General features: G+C 45.1%; 2 protein-coding genes across 2 annotated transcripts in view; one reads left to right on the forward strand and one right to left on the reverse strand.

Annotated features, from left to right (window-relative positions):
• Nucleotides 1-6,435, forward strand: part of PHF5A (PHD finger protein 5A) — an 11,352-nt gene extending 4,917 nt beyond the window's left edge. Inside the window, exons 2-4 of the mRNA XM_009895257.1 lie at nucleotides 1,350-1,373; nucleotides 2,776-2,942; nucleotides 6,091-6,435. Of these exons, the coding sequence (XP_009893559.1) occupies nucleotides 1,350-1,373; nucleotides 2,776-2,942; nucleotides 6,091-6,180 (281 nt within the window). The 3' untranslated portion in view covers nucleotides 6,181-6,435. The remainder of the gene's footprint in view (nucleotides 1-1,349; nucleotides 1,374-2,775; nucleotides 2,943-6,090) is intronic.
• The window catches only part of ACO2 (aconitase 2, mitochondrial), a 44,215-nt gene that overhangs the window by 21,394 nt on the left and 11,657 nt on the right, over nucleotides 1-11,164 (reverse strand). The gene's annotated exons all lie outside the window — the stretch shown is intronic.

Raw genomic sequence — 11,164 nt, forward strand, 5'->3', positions numbered from 1 at the left:
TTTTCATCAAGAGGGTGTTGGGGGGGGGCGCCGTCACCGGCCGTTAGGCGCGCGCGCGTGGCCGTTAGGCCTGGCGGGGGGGAGGGGCGCTCGCCTCGCTCCTCCCTCCCTATTTTATTTCGCTTTTATTTTTACGTTCTGCCGTGTTTTATGGGTTCCTCCGCTGCCGTGGGAGTAGAGGCTCGGTAAGGAAGGCTCTCGGTCCTAACCCTGACCCGGGTGTTCCCCCCGGGGCCCGTCCTGAGGTGCTCCTGGGCCTCCCTCAGTAGAGCTGAATGGCTTTAACGCCTGCGTGCCAGCAGCCTCTTCTTCCTCAGGTGTTAGGGGGCAGGTGAAGAAGATGGCTGTACACAGAAAAATACGATTTTGATGTACTTTGCTCCTGTTGCGTTGGCCGTACCAGTGCAGCCAGGACAACGAGCTGGAGGCTTCAGCCAGCACTAGGAGCATCCTTCTGGCTGCAAGATAAAATTGTTTTCCGGGTTATGCTTCTATATAGGCATAGCTTTGTTCTTGTCACTTCGGTCAGAATTTGCACTGCTAAGTCTTAAAGAAATCTTATACAAGATTAGAATTTGAGATACCTCTTCCAGATTTTTTCCACTCCATGGAAAAGCAAATTTAACATGCAAATTTCTGAAAAAAACCCTAAACACAAAATATTATATTCAGCTGCACTGTCTGTAGGAACCTTCTTTTTAAAATAGTTAATGCAGCTCACAGTCTGTCTACATTGAAAATTCATTTCTAGCCTGATGAATCCCTTGACCCTCAAATTTCAAATTAAACACTATTTAGTCTTTGTAAAGATGGACATCTGGTCTTTAGAACTTTATATTTATGGCATTCATCTAAGTTACTAACATAATTGTGAGTTTCTTAGGCAAGTGACAAGAATTCTAAGACACGTTTAACTCTGTGCTCTGAAGTGAAGAAGGTATTTGGGCTGCCTTAAGTCAAGCAGACACTTGATTTTTATTTTTTTTGTCTCATTAAAAGCAATGTAAAAGCTGTGCAAAGACTCATGTATAGGTTTTCCTTTGGTCAGGTGCATTGGCTGTGTTTGAAATGGAATAATGAATGTAGGTTCTCTTACTGTCAATGAATGTCATTGTGCCTTCACAGTGCATCCAAACTTTGATTTTGGTAATTGTCTCCAGGAGGATATATGTTGTTTATCAAAAATACGTTTGTATTTATGCTCAAACTGTTTCTGTGGTTTAGTTTTGATTGGTTTTGTTTGGTTGGTTTTTTTTTTTAAAAGACTGATCAGTGCAGAAGATAATTATTTGACATTCAAGCTCCTGCTTCTGTCTCAAATAATTTTTTACTTCTTTTTCTTCTTACAGCAATCGGACGACTTTGTGAAAAATGTAAGTATAGCTTTTACATATGGTTACTTGAGAACATGGTTAGAGTGCAGAGTTTGGATTTAGGGATTTGATTCCAGTTTTGCTTTAACCACAAGCTTGATGTAACACTCTGACATGGGAACAGTTACTTGTGTATTGCAAGTGTAAATCAATGAATACTTACAAAGTTACATGCTCAAAAAGGTTGTCACACAAATGCATGCTGTTTGAGAGTGTATGCTACCAGCATTTTCAATAACTGAGGCTACAGTGACTTTTTGATTGATTCTTTGTAATCTGTAATACAAAACAATCAGCCTGATCATTTCAAAGCAGGGGAAAAATGCACTTTTGGAATCTGATTTCTTCACACCTTGAGAAAGGTTCCCTTCAGCATGTAGGAGAATAGGAAATGGTTGTGGTGGGGGAACATCTGGAGTTAGAACAGAAAAAAAACCATGGAATCAAATGCCAGTGCTCAACTGTAGAAGAGACGAAAGAGTATGATCTGTCATTAGATCCTTGTAAGGGAATAGAACAAATAAGATAGCTAGTTTGTGACTCAAAAATAGTATGAAAATAAGCAAAGTCTGAAGCAACAAGATTGTTTTCAGGAGCACTCAGCAGTGAAACAGGTTGAGGGCTGCCGTGCTAGAGATTTAAGAGCAGGTTAGATGGGCTGTTTGTGGGAGTCAGGATTAGATGCCTGGGGAACTGGTAATAGGATATGAAGCCTTTCATCCCTAGGTCAGTGTTTTGGCTAAGGTCCAGCACAGCAGAGACTGTCAATGGCATCTGATGGCAGCTTGCCTGTATGATATGAGTACTTGAGTTTCACTCAGTTCCTTGTGAGAAAGCAAGAGCAACTTTTGTGAAATGGCTGTTTATGCCAGTTTGCCCTTTCTTTGGCCTTCTCACAGATGAAGGATTAAAAGGACCATGGGTACAATCTCTTATCTCATCTCTTTGAGGATAGTAACTCCAGACTTTTGTTGATGTGGCACTGTGGGAGAAGCTTACACTGCTGCTTCTGTGTAGGTAAGGACACTAGTCCTGTCAGTCCAGCATTTTTTAACAAGTCAAAAATTCAGAAGTTCTAGAGCAAAAGTAATGGTATGATCTAAGCAGGTGTTTGCTAATCACAGAAGTGACTTTGGGTTTATGCTCTGATTGCGAATGCACAATTAAAAAAAAAAAAAAGAAGAAAAAAAGAACTCAAATATTGCAGGCTGCTGGCCCTTGTTCTTCCCAAATCTGTGTGCAAATACAGAGTTGCACCCTGTGCCTGCAAGATGAATTTCTGCAGTTCAATTTTATTGGTTTTGAGTGTAAAAGCAAGTTCTTTGACTAGGAAGCTTTTCCTCTTTGATGTGGGGGTGGAGAAAAGGATGTTCTGTAACCAAAGGCTCTGCTGTATTTGCAGGTGATGGCAAATGCGTGATCTGTGACTCCTATGTGCGGCCCTGCACTCTTGTGCGCATATGTGATGAGTGTAACTATGGCTCGTACCAAGGGCGCTGTGTGATCTGCGGGGGTCCGGGAGTGTCCGATGCCTACTACTGCAAGGAGTGCACCATCCAGGAAAAAGATGTATGTTGCCATCCAGTCTCTTGTTGAATTAGTTATGTCTTTATTTAGTAGCCGTGCTTATCTTTAAGGGGCTTGGAGCTAGTGAAATTACCGTTGGGACATGGGACGCTTGGGTTCCACTACCAATACTGGCACTGTTTTTTATTGCCTTGTACCTTTCCTTCCCTGTTGGTAGTTCGCTGTGTTTGCAAAACATTTTGAAGTATCGAAGCATTTTGGGGTTTCGCAACTCTCTTCATCCCAAAGTATCTTTGACTACTTCGCACTGCACACTCACAGTTCACTTCCTCCCCACACTGTTTGTTACAGCTTGAAGTTGTTATCTTGCCAGATCTCTCAGCCTAGGTTTTATCAGGGTCAGAGATATTAGACACTGCAAAGGCTGTGGTAGGAGCAGCTCTTCGCTAGAAGTCCATTATGAGCCACTGACCCAAGGACATGTGCGGTACTGTGAGGCCTGTGGAATCACCACCTGTGTTTTCCTTTGGATTACAACATAAAGTTAGATCTTAGCGTCCTGTGTCTGCACTACTAATTGTGGTTTACAAGTTTAAAGTTTCTTGTATAATTTCAGTGGGATATGATTTAATTTTTTTACTCTTTTCTGGAATGGCCTACGTTGTAGACACCTCCTTTTCTGCCAACACTTTTTGGTCTAATGTTCCCTTATTTCTATAGTCAGTGCTGTTTAATCTTCTTGTGCTGAAAGGTAGCCACTGCGCATGTGAAACGAGGCAGCTGTTCACCCTGTAAGGTATTTGTTAATATCCAACACAATGACTGCAGGATGTGAAGAACTGCAAATGAAGTGGTAGAAAGACCTTAGGGAGAAGCAAGAACATGATGCTTACAGTTGCAATATGTCCCGAATACGGACCTGGTAGCTGTGAGAGTGTCTGTTAAAGGTTGATTGAGTTTTGGTGCTTTGCAAATGCCATTTCAAGTACATCCTAATGACAGTGGAGAACATGCTGAGAGAATGGTTCAGATCGATTTAGAGGAACATGCTCAGCTGAGTGAGTTGCTGGTTTAATTCTCTGCAGTGCCTATGTTTTCTCTAGAGGCCTGCAGCTCAGTTCAGGACAGGGGCAGGTCCTCATCTGAATGTAGTCATTAGATCTGACAGGACCATAATCTTTCTTAGTATCTAAATGTGGATGTAAGTGCTGTGGTGGAGGTGCTGCCTCCTACTTTGGAAATGCTGTGAGAAACTAATTTTGTTCACTTGCCTTTGGAACCAAGACACCTGGCTTGATAAGTCATGAGTAAAATAGACTTGAGTTTATTTTTAGCAATTCATACTGATTCTCAACAGGTATTTTTCATAACCTAAGCTCACCTGTAGCTTATCATGTCTGGTTCAGGTGTGAAATAGCCAGCTGCTCTGCAAGGGAGGATTGTAGAAAAGGTACAGCTGGAGGAGCAGGAGAATAACAGGTCAGAACTGGGGTATTTTGACAGCTGGGTGAGGGCTGCTGTGGGTGAAGACAGTTGCTCTGTACCAGCAAACTGTTAGGGATTATTGCAGATGTGAAGTTGCAGATCTGAAGCAGCAGATTTGACATGATTGACTTGCAGGAATGAAAAGTTCTAGCACGGGTGTAGGGTGCCCAGAACAAGAAAAGTCAAGTGTGTTGTCTGTCACAATTATAGTAGCTGGTGCTGATGTGAGTAAGAAAAGCAGATGGACAGAGCTCTATACCTGAAGCTCTAACACTCCAAGGTTTCAGTCACAGCCTTTGCATCATCCTCAGAAAAAGACTGAAAAAAATAGTGAAGCAAGAAAGCAAATACTAAAATGGAGGGAGGAGGTGGAACGCTGTACGGCAGAAGGTAAAGAGCCTGGTTACTCTTAGTTTGTTTGTTCTGATGGGGGGAGTAATAAGGTGTTGTTTCACCCCACTTCTATCCATGGTTAAGGGCCAAAATCCTGCCTTGTCACCTAGGACAGCTATGAATTGCAAAAAGTAAGCTTTTCTTGGGGACAAGAGCATGCATATGTGCTGCCTTCTTAGGAGGAGGTGGAAGAATGAACAGAGCCTTGCAATAATGCTGTCAAGATTGTCAAAGGCTTCCTGGATCGTGGGAGGCAAGGCTTGGAAGAGTCCTACTATTGAGGCTCAAAATCAAATAAGGAGACTGTAGCGAGAGATGGGTTGTGGCAGGTATATAGGGGAGGAATGATTTCTTTTCCCCACCTCTCCTGTTATTTCTGCCATGCAGACCTTCCCCACCAGGTTGCATCTCCTGCCCAGGAGCAGGTATCAGTGAGACAGCTTGGGTGCAGTTTCTACAGCGGCTGACATCTGCCCAGATGCTTTCTAAATCTAATCCACTCTGGCTTACACAGCAGCCAAGGACACGTGTTCCTCTGCCTGCTGGGCCCCTCACAGCTGCTGTTGCCAGCCACAACATTTTGCCCTCAGTAGTTATGGATATGCCAGGCTCTGGTGGCCCACAGACAAATCTTCCCTGGTACACTGAGAGATACATCTCTCTGATTTGTGTTTGTAACCACATCGCTGAGGTGGGTCTCCCCCTCTTCCCTTCTTGCTTTTCTTTTCTTTTTTTTCTCACCATCTACTGGAATTCAAGTATAGGAACTTACCTGTGTAGCTGCTGTGAATAGCTGTCCTCTCCCAAGATGACTGTACAGCCTCTGCAGCAATCAGTCCAGGATACAGGAATTCAGAGATTCAATTCTGCTGTCACAGCTGAGAGGGGTCCCTAAACATGAGAGTGGCTTGGTAACATCTAAAGCAACAAGATTCTTTCTGGCTAAGGAGGAAACGGGTTATTCCTCTAGGCCCTATAAATCCTGCATATCCTAATTTAGAAAGAATCCAGTCTTGAGGCACTGAGCATCCTTTTCATTAAACTGCTGATGTTATATCAGCTGTTTCCAATCTTTGCCCTGAGGAAGAGAATGTCCTAGAGTAATGTTAAAAAAGTGTCTGTCCTCTTCTCTGTCCCAGTCTGTTGCTGGTGGTAACCAGAATTGGAGGGCAGTTTGTCTGCACAGATGTTTGAAATGTGTGTTGAAGACAGGGTGAAGAGCGTGGGAACTGAGAACCTTCTAGAACTATGTAAACGATGGTGGTGTTCTGTTTGCCCATCTCCTAACTTACATGCTCTTTTCTTCTTACAGAGAGACGGTTGCCCTAAGATCGTCAACCTGGGCAGTTCCAAGACAGATCTCTTCTACGAAAGGAAAAAGTATGGCTTCAAGAAGAGGTGATCCTATCTGTACATGGCTAAACCTCCTGTCAGTTTGGCAAGAGAGTCTTGAAACATCTCTGGACTTTACTATTATTGAAAACCGGTTGATTATTTTTTTCTAAAGCAGTACAAATTCAGTAGTATGCTTAGGCTTGGAGAAGTAACAGACTGAGTGGGGACTGAAACCTGATCAGAACTGACTATCAGAAAGAGCAAATGAGGATTACTGTCTCTTGCCTTTTCAGAAGCTCTGCTAGTAGCTGCCCCAGCTCACTATAAAAATCCTGGTGGGCAAGTATTTACACGTGGAGAAGACCAGCTCAGTAAAAAGCAAGTGCCATTTCTGGTGTGAGGAAAGACCTTGTGGTTGTTCTTACCAGGCCTCCTCTCAATTGTCTGAAATTGCCCCCCACGTCACTATTGAAGAACAGAGAACCAATCCCATGTGTCCGCTCCTCCCCCCACCTTCTTCCAGTATATTTCCATGCTGCCCTGTTTTGTAAGGAACCTGCCTATGGCTGGTGCCTTCCTAGGGAGAGCACAGCTGTTCCATGTTTTCTTTGACAGATTAATCCAAGGCTCTTTCTTGTAACCATTTCTGTAGGATGCATACCAATAAAGCTTCTTCTTTTGTTTTTTTGTTTGTTTTTTTATAACAAGGATTTCTCTCTGGTTCATTCTGTGCCTAGCCTGTCTGGAGCTTTCTGGGGACACGCAGGATTAGCCCAGCTAGAACTGCACAATGGGTTATCTGGTTTCTGACAGTGCCTGCTCATGGCCATGTGACCTTGCTGCAAGGAGCTTCAGGGAATGGCTGTCGCTTTTGTCTGCCTGTGATCCCAGTCACTGATCATTTTGTCCCGTAGCGTGAGGATCGCTGAGCTTGTAACCCTTATCCTAGCTAATATGGCTGTGGATGTTGTTTCACCATGCAAACATCCAATCCCTTTCTAAAACCTGCTAAGCTATTTGACTCACTATCCTGTTCTTGTGAATAAGTTAAAGCCTTCCCTGCTGTAACGGGAAACCAACTATTGTGTTCTAGGCTATTAGCCGTATGCGTACTGAAAACCAGAGGCTGCTTGTTTGTCAAATACCAGTACAGGCTGAAAGGAGTCTGTTGGCTCAGCAGAGATCTGGGAACAAGCGCCTTTATGCGGAGGTGGAACTGAGTTCCCTACTAGTGCATGCACTCCTCAGATGGTTAAATTAGGGTCCTAGCTCAGCGTGCCCTGTGAAGTCTTCATAGTCTGAGCAGAGCATGTGCTACGGTAATGGAATTCTCTTTGCACAATCTCAGGGTGCAAAGCCTGTATCGTGTGCCTTCTGGGATTGCAGTTGTTCCCCCAAGGCTAGCTCTGATTCCTTTAACTCCTCTCTGGCTTAAACGCCTCTTCTACCTGCTCCAGCCATTTAGGTGTTTAGGATAAGAGTGGAAACAAGCAGACAAGTTGTGATTGTCCCTCCCTTAAAAGTCATTTCTTCCTGCTGCAGCCAGCTCTAGCTATGACTGGTCCTACAGCCATGTCAGCTGCTCCTTCCTCTCCTCCCCCCAGCTATTAATTCTGTCAGGTTTCTCTTCCAAGCTTTTCGCAGTCCTTTGAACATCTGTATGTCTTCTTCCCCACACCATGGTTCCCTTACACAGCCTTCCCTTACACTGGTTAATTTTTACTAACATGGGTGCCATTTGCCAAGATGTTCAGAGCAAACTGGTTTGCTGGTTCCAGCAAACCCACTCTCACAGGAATTCTACTTAAATAAGCAGCTACCTCCTGTTCCTGACTGGGAAGCCCATGTCAGGGCCATTATCAGCTGTGTTAAATTCTCTATTTCTTCAAAAGCAAGGCATGACATGCAGATTTTTTTTGTACCTGGAACTTTATCACTTCAACCAGAATTTATCACTTGCTCTCAGTCAGGCCACCCAAACTATCGTACTAGGAATGCAGAAGGTTTGTACGTATTTTTTTCTTTCCCGGAAGTTTCTAAGATAACAAAAGTTGTTTGGTGAAGGTAGAGGGAAATGAAGTTGGAATTATTTCTTTTGTCTCACAATTGTTGCCCTTGGCGCAGGGACCACTAGATGATCTAATTTTAGCAGCCCTTGTTCCCCATCATTTAGCAGGATCCCGAGGCAGGGGTTGCTATAGAGACACGAGTGTCCCCATCCCTTCCCCCACCCCTAAAAACGGCTGAGCGTACTTACTTTCTTGGCAGTCCGGGTGCCCTCACTCTGACCGCTGGGTATGTTGGTCTGCGTTCTGGCAGCAATGAGAGTTAAGCTGCCATTTCTAGTTGTTCTGAGTCACTGGGCAGGTGGAGAGAGGGAGGGACGGGCTTTTTCCCCTTTGCCTTGTTTGCTCAGACGGCTCCGGGGAGAATGCCAAATGCTGCTGGTGCTCAGATCAGTTCAGCGTCGCTGCCTTTCTGGTACTTTCAGAGCACGGATGGGACATTGCCCTGAAGCTGCTAATTCAGACAAGGGTAATGGATACAGTCGGATAGCCCAGAAAAACTCAGCCCTGCCTGCGTGGTAATGATTTCTGTTTGCCAGCAAATTGAAACCTAGGCAGGGCCCCTAGAGAAATGCAATATTTCTTACCTAAATAGATTTTAAAGTACTCATCCAGTAGAAGGAGATTTCCTGGCAGTACTGGAGACCAGAACACATGCTAAAAGGGTGAGCTTCCCTGCAGGGCGGGGAATGAGACCAGACTGTCCTGCTACTGTGCGCCTGCCAAGCTCTAGAAGGGCTTCATCAGACCTTGGAGTCTTAAGGAGCTGGATTTGGGGGCTCCCTGGCTGCCAGCTGCAAAGCACTTGCTTGACAACTGCGAGGAAAGGTGGGAGGGAGGGCTGCGTCTCTGTGGCAGCTGAACCCCCATGGTGCTGGCTGCAAATCTTAATTGCGCGGAGCTAAATGTGTCTTCCTGCCATTACTTTTCTAGGTAGGGTTATCTCTTTTTTTTCTTCATTTTTTTCTTCCCTTTTTTAAATCAAAAGGATGTTAAGTAATAAGTTAAAAAAATTGTTTAATTTCAAATATTTACACAGGGGTGGGGAAGGACATGGGACCTCTTGGCCTATTAAGTAATTGGCATTTTAGTTGCCAGTGCTAACAAGGTATTGCTGTGTTCTGAAATATAGATGTTCCGTGTCACATGCCTCTTTAGACTGACTACCAGCCACAGCATCACAACCTACAGCCGAGCTCAGCAAATAGTTCCCTAACGCACCTCCAGTCCTTTGAATCATCTAGACCTTGTCTGGACAGAGCCCTTGAGCACAAAGCGTTACCTTTCTTTAAAAATAAAACAAAAAAATACCCCAAAAAGCAAAACCCAAAGGTAGGCAAACACCTCGAGTCTGCTCGTGAGCTTTCCCTGCGGGGAGCTGCGTAGATTAAATCCTACTTCTGAAACCTCATCTGCACAGGGGCTGTTATTTTCTCATTACGGGGATCAGCTGGAGATGTTGTTTGCCCGTTTCAATAGCAGGAAAGAATTTTTCATTTCCTTGAGGTCATCATGTGACTTGAATGTAAAGAGGACTCAGGGTATGGCGGTGTTAATTACGCCCGATTATAACCTGACTGCCCTTCCTTGGCATCAAATAACCCAGCAAAACGAGCTCTGTCCCGGCGGCCTGGCGATTCCTTTCCCTCCCCACGTGCACGTGATTCGGTAGCTTTGCTTTGACGTAATAGCCAAATGGCCGAGAATGCATGAGCGGATACTGTGACAGAATTCCTCTGCCTGCATGCGTACCAGGGCGACGCGGTAATTAAAGGAGCACGGTCAAGGCACAAGTATTTTAAAGAGGCCTAATGTGTAACACCCTCTTAGTAACACCTTATTAAAACAACAATAGAATTTTAGAAATGCAATTGCCTTTTTTTTCTCTTAATGATGCTAAAAATAGCGCAGTCATGTTAATTTCCTGATCTCTGGCTGACAGTGTGATTTTGTTTCCAGCAAAGCAAGGGAGTATTAGAAAAAAGAAACAAAAACAAAAAAGAGTTCTTTTGTAACTGAATTCCTTTTTAGACTAGGAGTGATGAAAATAAGGCTGCTCATAATAGCTCTCATAAATCTTCCTCTTCTCTTCCTCTCCCTTCCCCTGCAGGAAAAAAAAAAAAACAACCACAAACAACTTCAGAAGTTGTTGGTTGTTTTTTTTTTTAAATCGGTGGGAAAATGAGCAAGGATGGCTGCTGTGGCTAGGGAGGAGAGCACGGACAGATTGGTGCTGGCTGGCTTTGAAAGAAGTCCACTTCAGTGGCAAAGGCAGTGCCTAAGGTAAAGGGTTCCTGGGCAAGGAATAACAAACCAAACCCAGAAAGATGCTGAGGATCTTATTTTTGCACTTGGGAGACGGCTGCTATGGAGAATTATTTAGCCAGAGGGACACGGAGCAACTCCGGAAGCGCTTGGGGTTTTTGTCTCTTTTGAAGATGGGTGACAAATTAAACATTCACACGTAACTGTGTTATTGAGAAGATCTGATTCCAAGATGGAATGTGACTCCACCATGGGACTTTTCTTGGGAATTCTTCAGGACCAAGACAAACTGGACACTTCACAAACTGGGCAAGCTGCCCCCACTGCAACAGGGGCTGCCGTAGCCCTTTGGTCACCGAGACTGGTTCTCCCTCCCTGGTCTGCTTGTGCCAACTGAGGAATACTCCTGGGAGAGCCTGGAAGCGCCGATCTCGGTGTCCCTTCTGCTTGTTCGGAGCATCACTCGGATCAAAAGCTGCCTCACCCGTGGACAGCCCTTCACGAGTGGTGCCTGTCCGAGGTGATGGGGTCGGGGATGCTCTTCCCCACCGCTGCCCTTCCCTAGGGCAGCACTCAACCCCCGCCTTGCGTCCCGGTTCTCCCGGAGCCCCCGAACACCCCGCGGTGCGGGACCGGGGCGGCCAAGCCGGGGCAGGCCGCGGCCACCACGGCGACTACAACTCCCGGAAGCGCCCGCGCTGGGCCCGGCCACGCCCCCCC

Source organism: Charadrius vociferus, unplaced genomic scaffold, assembly GCF_000708025.1.
Source record: "Charadrius vociferus isolate BGI_N301 unplaced genomic scaffold, ASM70802v2 scaffold251, whole genome shotgun sequence".
NCBI classification, from domain to species: Eukaryota; Metazoa; Chordata; class Aves; order Charadriiformes; family Charadriidae; genus Charadrius; species Charadrius vociferus.